We start from the raw sequence: 14,560 nt of genomic DNA, 5'->3' as shown, positions 1-14,560 counted from the left end.
TTGCTACAACGTTATTTTAACGAATAAGTTATTTTTTCTGAAATGCTACTTGTTCCGTATACGGAACGTGAATGTGATAAAATATAATGCGAACTTGGCCAAATAATTGAGTCATATTCACCCGTTTGAACAGGGCCTACTTTTTAGAAACTTTTAGAGAAAATCGAGAAATTCAAGAAACTTTGAGAAATTCAAGAAACTTCGAGAAATTCAAGAAATTTCGAGAAATATTTCTTGAATTTCTCAAAGTTTCTTGAATTTCTCGAATTCGAGAAATTTCAAGAAATTCCAGAAAATTCAAGAAATTCGGGAAACTTCGAGAAATTCAAGAAATTTCAAGAAACTAATTTTTCGAGTTTCTTGAATTTTCTCGAATTTCTCGAATTCGAGAAATTTTAAGAAATTCGAGAAAATTCGAGAAATTTCAAGAAATTCAAGAAATTAGTTTCCAAAAAGTAAGCCCTGCGTTTGAATCTATGCGCTCGGATATATCCTAGTGTGAAATCATTTCGCTTGTTCCACCTTCGACTCCACTCGCTCCACCTTCGACTCCACTCTCTCCACCTTCGACTCCACTCGCTGCACCTTCGTCTTCACTCGCTGCACCTTCGACTCCACTCGCTCCACCTTCGACTACACTCGCTCCACCTTCGACTACACTCGCTCCACCTTCGACTCCACTCACTCCACCTTCGACTCCACTCGCTCCACCTTCGTCTACACTCGCTGCACCAACATTCACACTCAGATTTATACTCACGCACATATTCAAACTCGTGCAGTCCTCACTTACTTGACCAAGGTTGTAATATACTATGTACTCTCACGAACTAGGACAGTTCACTTATGATGCAATATGCCAACATTTTCTACGATTTTCGATTGTAATAAATTTAGTATCAAAAGTCGTTCTATGAGCAACCGTTGAAAGAATGCGGTCATAATTGCTTCTTAAACGATCTGACAAATGCAGCTTCATGGAGCTTTTAACAGGGACTTTTTTATGGGATTTTTTTTTTGTTTTTTTCCAGGATTTTCCACATTTTACTAAAAAAAATTTGGGAAAAATTAAGGAAAATGTAGGAGAATGTAGAAAATATGGGGAAACGTACAAATAGTATCTGGCTTTTAAACATTTATCATTTATAAAAAACTAATCTTCATCTGTTAATGACAGCCATGACAATAATAAGCGAAGACTCCGTTAAAATTCAAAGGTTAGAAGATTATATCGGTCCGAATCACCTAATGCATATCCAAGAAACATAAAAAAAAACTTAATAAAAACCAAAAATGTTAGATATACATAATTCCGACAATGGCAAAATGCAACCTCTTCTAACAGTCTAACTTCTAGAACTTGGAAGATGGTGGACCATAAGTAGCGATCAAATTACCATTACCACCTCGGTAATAGCAAAAAGTACAGAAAACATCCAAAAAAGTCTAAAAAATCAAAATCCTGAATATCTATAACTCTATACCAAATTCTAGAATAACACAAGACAGAGAAGTTCGGTAGAAAAACGGTTTTCACCATTCTTCCTCATTTGACCTCAGGGATGCAATTGCAATTCCTTAAAAAACCCTGTGATTTGACTCTTCTCACCCTATTCCCAGCTGTAGTTCATCAGGATGATGAGCTAGAAACCCACTTCCCTAGGTTCTCCTCAATTTGGAGGCAAATTGGTTCTCCTCAATGAACTCTATAATCGCTCCTGCCAAACCGAATCTGTAGAACACATACCTGAAAAGTTCTCGAGGTGGGAGGATTTTCAGCCTTCGTTGCATAATCTTCGGAATTTTGGGAATAAGATCGTTCTGCAAACGTGTTTCTCTACAATTCAGATGGTCAGCTATACGAATCTGTATTATATGAGAACTTAAACGTTCCCTCACGATACTGTCAGATGAAATGAATGCTTTTCGTGGAGGGCGAATGTACGTGTAACACCAAGTTTCCGGAGGGGGCAGACAGTAAAGGACTCAATACATACATTCATGTATTGTTAACATTTCGAATTGTCAAATTTCATCTATAGAAACGTACCATCATAATCATTTGCAAGGTTATGTCGCTGTGGATGAAATCTTTGCTGTTCGTGTTGTCAGAGTTCTGGTTTCCAGTTATTTTTAATAAATCTATTTGTGTCGATTTTCGCTGAGATTTTGCAGATATCTCGAAAATATACCTTGGTAATAACGAGGCGATTATACGGTACGGAATAATTCGATTATTAAAAAGAACTCACTCCACATTCTTGTCTATATTTCCTCCGACTGGAGGGTTGCATTCCAGCCGCCATAACTATCATATTTCTGATGTCGTCACAATTTCATTTGTATTTCAGTAAAATCAAGCTCCACACTGCAATATGAAAATCTGTATTCTCTTATCTTCGTACAAAGGTGTGGGTTCATCATTAGAAAACTATGACTCGTATCAGAACCCAGGGCTCTACGACAATAAACATGTCTATGAGCAGAGAATCGTCGCCAAAAACAATGCCAAAGAGGAAATCGACCGAATACTACAGGAAGGATTTGATTTGATTTGGCATTTCTTGTGGGGACCAGTCAATGAGAATATTGCCGGTGTAAACGAAATCAAGTATTTGGAATCGAAGAATGTGCCGATGATTGGAACATCTTCGAAGTTTTTATCCTTGACAAAATTGGATTACAAACGAGCTGTGACGTCGGCTAATATTAAAACACCGAAAAGCATTGTAGTTAAAGGAGATGATCAGTCTATTGTTCAATTGGAGTTAGGCGACCTCCAATTTCCATTGATTGTGAAACCATCTGTAGGATGTGGAAGTGAGCATATGACGCAAGAATCTGTTTGTCGTGATGCCGTGGCAATGGAACGTCAAGTCAAACTATTGAAGTCCAAAATCAACGTAAATTACGACATTATCATCGAGGAATTTGTTGAAGGCGACGAAGTTGCTGTAATGATTTTAGAAACAACGAACGGGGTGATAGCCTTGCATCCACTGATTTATGTTTTTCCGGATGATTGGCCACCGACAAAAAAATTCTTAGATTTTGATACAAAGTTCGTCGGAGTTGACCGCGGCGATGTTACATACAAATTGTTCGATGGAAATCCAGAAATGAAAGAAAAAATTCAAGAAACGGCAGTTAAAGCGTACGAAGAACTTGGTGTACTGGGAAGTGGTTACGCAAGAGTAGATTTTCGTGTCAAAGGAACAGAGCTGTATGTGTTGGAGGTAACACAATAAAATTTACGGCTGTGCAGTGAATGATTCTAACTCATCTGTTCTCTAGATCAACCCCTGCCCGGCATTTTTTGCGGAGCTTGGAAATAGGTATGGTGACGACTTCCTTATCGAATCAACATTTCCAGGGGGACACGAAAATTTGATTGAAACGATCATTTCGTCTAAGAGACGTTTTGATGCGATTCTCAAAGAATACAACGGTGTGGCGGCAAGCAATTATGACGCTGCTATTGAAGTCAAAGGCAAAAATCTGTTCGCGATTTGGGAGAATTTAACCGATACATTTGACTATGGTGGAGCTGTTTTGGATTTGGGATGTGGAACGGGCTTGGTGGGAAAAATAATCAAGAAAAAATATGACGCGAAATTGGTGGGAATAGATTTGTCGTCCGAGATGGTTAAATTGACCGATAATTATGAAAAGCTTCACGTAGGACTCATGGAAAATATTGTGGTAGAATTGAAGGCAAAGTCCTTCAATCATATTGTAAGTGCCGGTGCTCTAGCGTTTATTGATCAGAAAAGCTTCGTAAATTTGTTCGCTCGAATGTTCAGCTTGGCAACTGATTCAATTACTGTGATTATAGATGAAATGAACGAACAGTTTCTATCCGATTGTGCCGCTAGATACAGTGTACTGCTATTCAATCATGCACATACAGTAAACACTTTCCCCATTCCAAGAGGATGGAATTTAGTCTACAACAAACGGGAGTTACTTTGGGAATCGCCTAGAATTGGAACCAATATATACGGGCTTGTCCTTCGTTACGAGAGATGCACCCGAGTTTGAAATAATGCTGGCAACGCCACGTGTCAATCGAAATCTATGAATCTCAATCAATAAATCAATTTGCAAACATCAGAAATGTTCGACATTGTCAAAAGAAAATTACTCCCACCAATCCTAAGAAATCGCTCTGACCATTGAAGGATCCCTCTGGCATAAGGCTTCACGACAAAAATAATTTCAGGTCGATCAGGTCAGGTGAGTCAAGTCGATGAAAGCAGCTTCTCAATGGCCAGAAATAAGATTATATTGCACCACGGCAAAGTAAATCCAGGCAGAAGCGATTCATTTCTTGGATGTCAAATAAGGCCTAACACACTATGAAAATGAAGTCAAATGAACACTGACATAATTGATTTAATTTTATTTCGCAAAATAAATATAAGACTATACTAGGTTATTCAGGTCCCTAGTCATATCAAGTTCACCTGCCTGTATTTACTATGTTGTGATTGTACTCGTTGGAAAACTGGTACAGTTCATGGTTAAAACTTATGGGTCAATTTCCTTCCACATTAACTCCTCCAAAAATTGTCCGAAGAATCCTTCTTTAAACACCAACAGTTTCTGTTCATCCCATTGTGTCATGCAGCAAGCTTTCAACACTTAAGCAGCTTAAGTTAATATTTCGGTTGAATATTTTTGACCGAAAGAGGTTTTGAAGACTTGTAGTAGCTCCAATTCCCAGGAGTCACCTTTCTGCATGTTTCCACTTAGATGCTATTATAACTGTTGACCCTGTTGACCTGCTAACCAAGGTAAATAAAGCAGTGTCGACTCTCTCGAAGTGTTTTCCATTCACCTCTGATGTATTCGCTTAGTCGGTTGGCCTGTAGAGACGCCACATTTTTTTTTATAGTGCTTCAATGTCCTATTTTTTGTGTAACAACTTCACATTGATTCATTCTAGTGAAATGTCACAGCAGTGAAGTTTGTTCATGAAAAAATAATTCAGTGACAGCAGACTTTTGATGAAGAAAAGTACTAAATTGTAATAGATTTTACTCTTAATTTCTAAACTTCATTCTCCTATAGGAGAACTATAAAGTACTATAAAAAAAATTTGGCGCCTCTACAGGCCAACCGACTAGGCGAATGGCTCGTTAGGCTGTCAGAAAATGAATTCGTCTTATCAATAGCATTCAGGAAAACGACAAGTTTACCGTCGTTTCAGATTTAGTGAAAATATCTCGAAATGTCATAATTTATCAGGACTGTCCCATGCTTCGAGAAAGGACTATTTATTTCGGTAATCTTCTCGACATTTGAAGGAGAGGGTCATGAAGTCTGATGATAATTGGAATTAGATCTGATCTACGACCACACCATATCATCAGGTACGCTATTCCTTTGTTGTATTGTAAGAGTTTTGATATTTGATGGTCCACCGTGATACATAACTGCTTCCACCTCGCCGATGAATCAATTGCCACTGGTTCCACACAGAATAGTATTGGAGGTCACCGAAAGAAGGATCTTCAGTAATTGGTTTTCCGAACAACATCAGTCTGAAGCTTACCATCTTGGCATCACAAACTTGCTCATGAAGCTGTATAAATGTGTGTCTTGGTCGAAATTCAAAATTCCCGCTTGACATTACAATCTCTTAAGCGGCGGTTGACATAATAGTTCGACATTTTGACAGAAGGCAAAACGGGCAAAACACATCACAAAATCCACACCATTGACGTTTTGTCATTCCACTAAGACTTTCTGACAGTAGAAGAGAAAGAAAGAGGAGCTCAGTGCGGACAGTTTTTCATTTACATTTTCGTTTGGTTTGGAAGACTTAATTAATTCACTTACGATCGGACGCTATACGGAAACCGTAGACGGTGTCTATAACACAGTCGCACACAACAATCAGCTAAAATGAATATGAAGAAAAAGGTTCGTAATGTGACATCGTCGCACAATGTCCTGTCGTCAATCGTAGAGTTGTTTTATCCTGACGAAATTGTCGTATTTTTGGGCGTTTGTAGGTTCTGCTTATGGGCAAAAGTGGATCGGGGAAGACGAGTATGAGATCGATTATATTTGCCAATTACATAGCCAGAGACACGAGACGATTGGGTGCTACAAGTAAATGTTTTTCCATTGAAATTTTGACCTGACTTCTGCACCAAACGAATGATGATGTGCTAACATTGTTTGAATTGCAGTTGATGTCGAACATTCGCATGTCAGATTCCTTGGAAATTTAGTGCTTAATCTATGGGACTGTGGCGGCCAAGAGTCGTTCATGGAACAATACTTTGCCTCGCAAAAGGACAACATCTTTCGGAATGTGGAAGTGTTGATTTATGTATTCGATGTGGAGAGCAGGGAACTGGATAATGACATGCATTACTACCAGTCCTGTTTGGAGGCTATTTATAAGGCAAGTAAATCTCATGCCCTCGACGAAAAAAATAGATTCGATCGCCTGTCCATTTCCAGAATTCACCCGATGCCAAGATCTTCTGCTTAGTCCACAAAATGGACCTGGTGGCCGAAGAACAAAGAGACGAAATTTTCAGTGTTCGCGAACATGATTTAAAGAAATTATCGTCGCCGCTTTCATGTACCTGCTATCGAACGAGCATCTGGGACGAAACACTGTACAGAGCCTGGTCGAATATCGTTTATATGCTGATACCGAATGTGAAGGCGCTGGAGAATACGCTGAGATATTTTGCCGAGATTATCGAGGCCGAGGAAGTGTTACTGTTCGAACGGGCAACATTTTTGGTCATATCACATTATCAACGGGTCGAACATCGGGATTCGCATCGTTTTGAGAAAGTGTCGAACATCATCAAGCAATTTAAATTGTCGTGTTCGAAGCTGGGCGCCAAATTCCAATCTATTGAGGTGAGTTCTATGATTACAAGTACGGGTGGACTTCGTATTCGCTATCGATGCTAATGTTGACTGCGCTCAAATTAACAGTTGGTCGCTGTCTGTAATATGAGAATACTGAAAAATCAAAAGACTGAGTCATACTCGCATGACTGTTCATAAAATATAATATCTCGCAGAGTTGACGGCAGAATAGCTAAAGAGAATTCTGAGAATTTATCACAAATTGCCATTCTACAATGTAGAATCGACATACCCATGCCTTGTAATACCAAATCAACGAAATATTGTGTATGCAGAGAGCATAGCGTGAGTGAATCGTATCCAAGCTCGAAAATATTCTTTCCTGAAGAATATTTGGAATTGTTGGTTTAGGTTCGAAGATGGGAAAAATCGATCGAGTGAAGATGTGGGTGAAAAGTTGTCAATTTTCGATGTTATTGTTACTGCTTAGTGTAGTTTATTTATTTATTTATTTATTCTTTGGTTTTATCGTCTACTTAAATAAGCTGACACAGTTACAATCATCGTCATTATCGCAGTCAATACATCAAACATTAAACACTAAATCAATTCAGCTTTCTAGCTTCGTCACTCAATCCGCTCAGTTCATCTAAGTCTACATCAGTCCCAAATCAAATTCACATAAACGTTCACATTAATCACTTTTTCAAATTCAAATTCAATCCTCCAAATTCAATCAACCTATTAACCTATTCCCTCAAAAGCAATTTACTTCCACCATATCACAGTCCTTTGTCACAAAGGTAACAGCTCAAAATCGTAAAGTCAAGCAGCTAGAGAATCGGTCGCGTAGGGAATTTTACGACAGTCATTGAATCTAGGAGGCCTGTGATCGCGTAAAAATTCCAGCTGGAGTTTAGGGTCTACCTGATTGGAAAAAGGTCAACTCGAACCTGATCCGAGTTCAGGTTCGGGTCAATGCCGAAAGAAAGTTTAGATTCGGCTTCGATTCAGGTACGGGTTGAACCCGAAATCGATAATTTCTGGCTCAGGTCAAGTTCGCTGTCGAACATTAAATTTTAGTTGAAATTGACACCGAGCCCGACCTGTCGTTGCGAGCATTATAAAACGTGCATTGGTTCTGAAACTGAACTTAGGGGAAAATGAAAATTCGAATGGAAAACAAGAACATTTTCGACTGCATTGAATGGCATCACGATATCATTCAACCATTCACAGACGACAAGCATATCATTAGGTTAGTTATCGAATCTGTTACTTGATTCGATCGGAGTATCTTCAATAGATTGGCATAAAATCTGTCACTTCATATGTTTGAATATTTTGCCATTTTTGGCGTTAGCTAGAGTTCATTGTTATGTCGTTATTGCCGATAAAAGATATTGTTGTACGTAACTGGCTAATTGGAAAATGTTAGTTTGGAATATGTTAACGTTGGCATAGTCTCTGATATTTTTAGTAGCACTCGCTTACAGACAGTCTTTTTGCACTGAAAAATCGACGACACGAAAAACGAAGATTTTTTGAAGAAACGGCGAGTTCCTGAAGTAGCGGTGAGTAGTCGCTCATTTTTCAAGAACTCACCTTTTCTTCAGGAAATCACCATTTTTTAACATTTTGTAGAATGACATATAAAGGTTGAGTTCATGAAGAATCGTCGACTTTTTCAGGAACTCGCTGTTTCTTCAGAAATCGTCGTTTCTCGTGTCGTCGATTTGTCAGTGCAACAATGAGATTTGACTTTAGGGTCACACTTCTTTCTTTTTGCTTCTTCTCGGGATACCTTGTTTTCAATGAATTGTACGCGGAAAGAGAGAAATAAGTTTTAATGTAGAGATTGGATAACGTTTACATAGAAAGAGAATTGCTTGTAAAGTAGATCTCTATGCACTTCTCTCTATGTGAAAGTACTTCTTTATCTGATCGAAAACATCGAAATGACTTAGTTGAAGCAAAAACATAACAGTGTGGCCGTAGTGTTTAATCTCACGTTTCTCTTCCAATTTAAAAACATGTTATGGTACCGTCTAACTTAAGACCAAGCTCAGTTAAGAATCTTAAAAATTAAACGAAAAATTCAAATTTTAGGTACGAAATAGTGACTTTGCTGCATTCATAAATACCTTCACAACAAACACATACGTTATGGTGGTCATGTCCGATCCGACGATACCATCCGAAGCGGCTCTGGTGAATATCCGAAATGCTAAAAAACATTTTGAATTGTTGGAAAATCCAAATAGTACGAGCATAGCCCACCATTACCATTGAAATTCGATACAATAAATTTAGCAAAGGGAAAAAAAATGTTGGACTGTAGGGTGAAGTAGAGAGACTTCCTAACATTTTTTTATTTGTTATTTTGTAAAATTAAACTTAAATTACCCCCATACCACCACAATTATGAATTTTAGTTCTTTTATTCTTTTCTTTTCTTGATTTTTGATTTAACATTCAAATTTTCTTTAATTTCTTTTTGTTATTTTTCGTTGAAAATCTTCTTTGGTTTAAAAAAACATTTTATGACTTAAAAAGCGTAAAATTAAGCGATTTTATTACAAAAATTTATTTTCTATTTTTAACTGACGGATCATGAAGAAGATTCGGTCACTTTATATTTTTGCCATCGAAATAAAACATTGAGATCAATTTTACATTTTTATCGGTTTTGGTTTTAATCATCTTAACGGAAATCTGCCGGAGCCTTTGTCTTTGCAAGCTACTTTATATGTGTGACATTTTAGTCTTTGATTTTGATCTTTTGAGCTTTGCGAAACGTTTTGCAAGAGAGGTCAGAGAAAAAAATGTTGACGAGGAACTGAAACTTAACTACTCTCGACGCCTAATAAGTCTCTTAATAATCTAATACAGCGAAACACTGTAGGAATAAGGAATATTACGCCTCGATTTAGTCAAAACACTGAAATCCTGGCTTCAATTTTTTCGACTTTACGGATCACATCGAGAACTTTAATTCAATTCTAAGGATCAATGCTGCACAAATGCTTGAGATACTTGCTTGATACTTGATTGAAAAATGAAACCCGATTGTAAATGTAAACGGAACGCGAATCTTTTTATGAGGTGTTTCTGAACCGCTACATACGAGAACGCTAGTCCACAGCAATCGTACGAAAAATTGCGAATTTCCATCATCAACCAAAAAACTTTGAATTGCTGTAACTGTAGACAACTATATTGCAAAGTCATTAGAGCGAGAAGGATAGAAACGTTGAAGAAATCAATACAAACGCCAATTTTAAACATTTTTCCTGACTGGTAATGTCAAGGTTATCATATGAGGATGAGGAGGGTCTATCGCCATAATTTCACTGGGCCGTTCTGCAAATAGAAACATGTCGGCTATCGGTAGCTCAATGCAAAATTTCAACTATTCAGTGGATTTTTTGCGGTAACTCCTCATAAACCAAGGGTAACGTAAATAGTGGTCTAAGTTCAGCGAATGGGTAAAACAGAGAAATCGTTTCAAAAGTTGTTGGAAAGTAGGTTCTACATAGAATCGGTCAGCGTTCTTGTTTGAATAGATGAATTGTCTTGTTCTCATTTTCCTATAGTTTTGACAATAATTCCTATAGACCCATGCATCAAGAGCGGCTTGCTGTGTGGCTTAACTTTTTTTCTAGTCCATGTGCAACATTGAGAAAATGATTTTTGAAACCTCGTAACTCAATTTTCCTAACTAGCGTTGACGTCGTTTAGCCAGATGCGAATTCGCGATATTTCAACACTAGTTACGAAAAAGGATTTTCGTAGATCGGTTTTCGTTTTCAAGCAGATTGTTGAGCGAAATTTTATGAGCCTCAATCAGGAACCATTTTGTTCCGTCTTTTCGAATCAGAGTCCAGGATCTGTTACGAGTAGTCTGCGACTAGCAAAACATTTGTTTTCGTTGTGTAAAGTGATTTCCTCTTTCTTCTGTTTACTAACAGCCGAAAGGTTAAAAAAAATAGCCAAAGTAAGGTATACTTGTCACGTAACTTTATGACCATCATCGATTATTTACCCAAACAATTTTCAGTAAAAGTTCACATCAATGGACATTATACCTAACCTACTCTGAGCTCAACCACACTGTTTGTCTATTCATATTCATATGTGAAAAGTGTGTGCTGCGCTGCATCAATATTAAATGTTAAACAGGTGTGACATAATGATAATGTTGTTGAAAGTGACTGGACTGGTTTAATTTTTGCTCAACAAAAAACCACTTCTCCGTTCCCTTCCAATCGAACCAATTCGAATTGTAATCGACTCACTTTCAAATCGTTTGAAGTTTTGAATTCAGTTCCCGATTGAACATCACTGATCATTCTCGCTACTAAGAAATTTTAATTTAAAATTTAAAAGACGGAAGACGACGAAAAATTGATTTCCAAAGAAAATGAAACCAATTCTCCTGTGCCTGTGTATCTTTGTATGGAGTGCTTGTGGTACTATGCGAACGCCAAAAGATTCTGCAGAGTTACAAACTGCACTCGATAAGGCTCGTGCTGGTGATGTCATCGAATTGATGCCAATTGAATACAAAGGTGAATTCAGTGTAACAAAATCGTCTGCAATACCAGACATACCAATTACGGTTCGGGGAGTGTCTAAATCCGGTGAAATAACCAAACTGTCCAGTGAAACTGGAGTCGTTTTGAATGTAACCGCAAATCATTACATTTTCCGAACGATGTGGATCGTTAACAGTGAGACGGGTATTGTGATGGCCGGCAACGAAAACGAAATCGACGGAGTTTCTATCAAGGACACCAAACAGGGCGTCATTGTCACCGGAGAAAAGAACAAACTGCAGGCAGTTACATTTTCGAATGTAGACATTGGTCTTGATATCCGTTCGAATCATTCAACACTGTTGCATTCGTCGCTCACATCAGCGAACATTTCCATGCAAATAGATCGCGATTCGTGTTGCAATCTCTTCGATAACAATGTTTTCAACGGATATGTGAACGTACTGGGTAATGACAACATATTAAGCGCAAATGTGGCCAATGGAGGTATGCTGGTGACTGGTTGTAACAACGAATTTAAGAGCAATGTTGTGCTGCAAATGAAATTGACCAAGAAGTGTGACAACCCGGACATGGGACTGAATGTATTTGCGAAGGCTGTGGATCAAGATTTTGAGTAGAGGAGGATGTTCGTTGTTTTGTTTGAAATAAATTTCAGTGAAAATCGCTAAGGTCTTTTATGAATGGGACGTGCGTTCATCAAGTACACTCTTCAATTGAACGTATCACAGACGACCAGCAGAGGTTTTGTGTCGATTACTTCTTTAATCCTAAGAATTCAGGGAAGGTGTAGGAGGTCTGAAAGCTGCAGTCTCAATAGGTGATGACCTTGATTGTTAAAATGGAACGTTAACGAACAACTGCACGTGCTATGCTGGACAGGATAGGAAAAAGAACTTTTCTGAGGGTAAGGTTAGCGTACGTTCTTCAATGAAGTTTTTATGCTAATTTCTTTCATCAAGACACTCGATCAGACCGGCTCAACAAAATGTTCACAAAATAACTCCCAGATTGGTTGATAAAAAGGCTTGCCTCTTCGATGCACGTAAAATGAACTTTCGTTGTTTTATTCAAAAAATGGATTAACATAAATTGCCATTGCCTTGAAAGATTATTCCAAAATAGAGATTTCGTATCCATATTGAAACAGCCCAAAATTCTATTTCCTGAGGTATCGATCGTAGATGTCAGTGCGTCGGTGAGCCGTCTTAGTAATCTCTCGACGAGCACGTTTGACTTCGTCGAAATCTGCAACATTTAAGTTTCGTTAACATACCGTCGACAGTGATGTAAATTAGTCCTTCAACATACCAAGTTCTGCATGAAGAACTTCCTCCTGTTCTGCAGCTTGAACCATTATGTGACCGAATGGATCCACCAGATGAGTGTAACCGTACAAAACGTACTTACTGATGTCAGTATTTCTAGCGCCCGAAATTTCGGCAAAGTAAACCTGCGTATCGAATGCACGAGCACGGCCAATTAGCTCCCAGAATTTCGGTCCCCAGCAAACATGATCGTATGCCATCGGAACGACCATCAAATCAACGCCTATAATTTGCGATGCCTTCGATTAGATAGGCTTCACTCAATGAATACATTCTCGCTAGCTTACCAGCCATTTTGTAGCACATCATAAATTCAGGAGACGAGATGTCATAGCAAATGGCGACACCGACTTTCACATCATCGATCATAAAGGTGGTGATATCGTTACCAGGTGTCAATGTGGCGGATTCCTTAAAACCGACTGCACCATAAAAATCGTAGAGGTGAACCTTGCGATGCTTTGTGATCAAATTGCCGTCTGGTCCCCAGACGGTGGCGGTGTTATAAATGGTTTTCGGATTCTTAGGATCCCGTTCCATGATGCCACCGACCAAATAAATGCCCAGCTCTTTAGCAATGCTCGACATTTTCATGCAAGTCGATCCAGTTGGTACCAATTCGGCATTCGGTTCGAACGCTTCATTGATGTACGGTGCGTTGAAGCATTCGGGCAGTGCGACCAAACGTGGCCTATATTTTTGAACAGCTCGGCGGATCAGGTCCATGGCACGATTTTCATTTTGGGTTTTGTCGGTTCCACTAAAATTCTGGATAAGGCACATTCCGAATTCTAAAAAAATAAATTTTTAATAAGGACACGATTCATTGGAAGGAGAGAAAGGATCTCTCTGAGGAAATATTATAAAATCAAAGGCGAATTTCACTTACTCGTCATTTTTGCGTACTTTGATGCTACTTTCACAAAGAATCTAGATCAATTGTTAATCGTTGAGGACACTTCTGCTTTTATATACTGAATCAAGATAAGAAAATTTGCATTTTGTACACGAAAGTCTATTTTACACATTCGATTTATGTGACTCGTACGACAATATTTTGCTTTTGCTTGTGATAACTCAACCCTGATAACAGATCAGGGCCAACCCCTTAGTCATTCATACGGAATCCATATTCTACCGAATCGTAAAAGCTGGAGCTTTTGTAGCGTTCTTTTTTTAGCAGAAATAGCTAAAATTGTCATCGAAGTGGTCGACTGAATTTGAAACACAAGGACAGGTTTGTAGACAGAGAAATAATAACAGATGGCGTTGCGTCTGTCTGGGAAGACGCAACGGCCTCTGTTGTCATTTCTCTGGTTCTTAATAGATTAACTCATTGTCTGATCTTTAGTCGGGTCCATCGAATGCTCTACGGTCAACTAGAGATATCTTTTTAAATTTAAATTCTGGTAGTGACATGACATAAGTGTGAAGTGTGAATTACTAAAGCTATATAATCGAATTGGTTGTAGCTTAAAACTGTTAGATTAGTTCAGGTGGAAATGTTACTATATAGCTAAGTTTCACTAGATTTAGATTTGTTTTGCATAGAATCTGTAGGGTACGAGCTCATCCCTCATCATCGCCGTTGTTCGTCCATATTAAATTTCCCAAATTCTTTTGACTTGGTATAAGAAAATGTCTTATTGAAGATGTGGACTGTGCCAATGTCATGTAACACGTTTTCAGTGTTGTCATCATATTTAAATCGTTTTAATAACTCGAGTATTACACACTTTTGAAAGGTCAAATGTATGGACGACCTACCGACGTGTCAAATGTCGTAATATAGGGACAGCCTCATGTTCCTTAATAAAGATTCCTTTCTGA

The 14,560-nt window shown here is 38.3% G+C and overlaps 3 protein-coding genes across 4 annotated transcripts; 2 read left to right on the top strand and 1 right to left on the bottom strand.

The window, feature by feature from the left end:
* The first annotated feature begins 2,328 nt into the window (after positions 1–2,328).
* Positions 2,329–5,981, top strand: LOC119084028. Of its 2 annotated transcripts, XM_037193849.1 has the most exons (4): positions 2,329–3,236; positions 3,295–4,047; positions 4,659–4,664; positions 5,951–5,981. In XM_037193849.1, the coding sequence occupies exons 1-2, from the start codon at positions 2,376–2,378 to the stop codon at positions 4,039–4,041; spliced, it is 1,608 nt and encodes a 535-aa protein (XP_037049744.1). In that variant the 5' UTR covers positions 2,329–2,375; the 3' UTR covers positions 4,042–4,047; positions 4,659–4,664; positions 5,951–5,981. The 2 variants fall into 2 exon arrangements, with proteins under 2 accessions (XP_037049744.1, XP_037049745.1); XM_037193850.1 differs by lacking the exons at positions 4,659–4,664; positions 5,951–5,981 and having other exon boundaries at positions 3,295–4,113.
* Positions 5,726–9,524, top strand: LOC119084045 (ras-related GTP-binding protein A). Its single transcript, XM_037193879.1, has 5 exons — positions 5,726–5,928; positions 6,021–6,120; positions 6,201–6,418; positions 6,478–6,891; positions 8,953–9,524. Exons 1-5 carry the CDS (start codon positions 5,911–5,913, stop codon positions 9,133–9,135), a joined length of 933 nt encoding a protein of 310 aa, XP_037049774.1. The 5' UTR covers positions 5,726–5,910; the 3' UTR covers positions 9,136–9,524.
* A 2,913-nt stretch (positions 9,525–12,437) lies between these two features.
* Positions 12,438–13,812, bottom strand: LOC119084053 (omega-amidase NIT2-like). Its single transcript, XM_037193888.1, has 4 exons — positions 13,620–13,812; positions 13,018–13,521; positions 12,714–12,953; positions 12,438–12,650 (listed from the first exon to the last, which is right to left on the bottom strand). Exons 1-4 carry the CDS (start codon positions 13,624–13,626, stop codon positions 12,562–12,564), a joined length of 840 nt encoding a protein of 279 aa, XP_037049783.1. The 5' UTR covers positions 13,627–13,812; the 3' UTR covers positions 12,438–12,561.
* Positions 13,813–14,560: the final 748 nt, after the last annotated feature.

This window comes from Bradysia coprophila, unplaced genomic scaffold (assembly GCF_014529535.1).
Source record: "Bradysia coprophila strain Holo2 unplaced genomic scaffold, BU_Bcop_v1 contig_732, whole genome shotgun sequence".
In the NCBI taxonomy this organism is placed as follows: domain Eukaryota; kingdom Metazoa; phylum Arthropoda; class Insecta; order Diptera; family Sciaridae; genus Bradysia; species Bradysia coprophila.
This window is presented reverse-complemented; position numbering and strand designations above follow the sequence as displayed.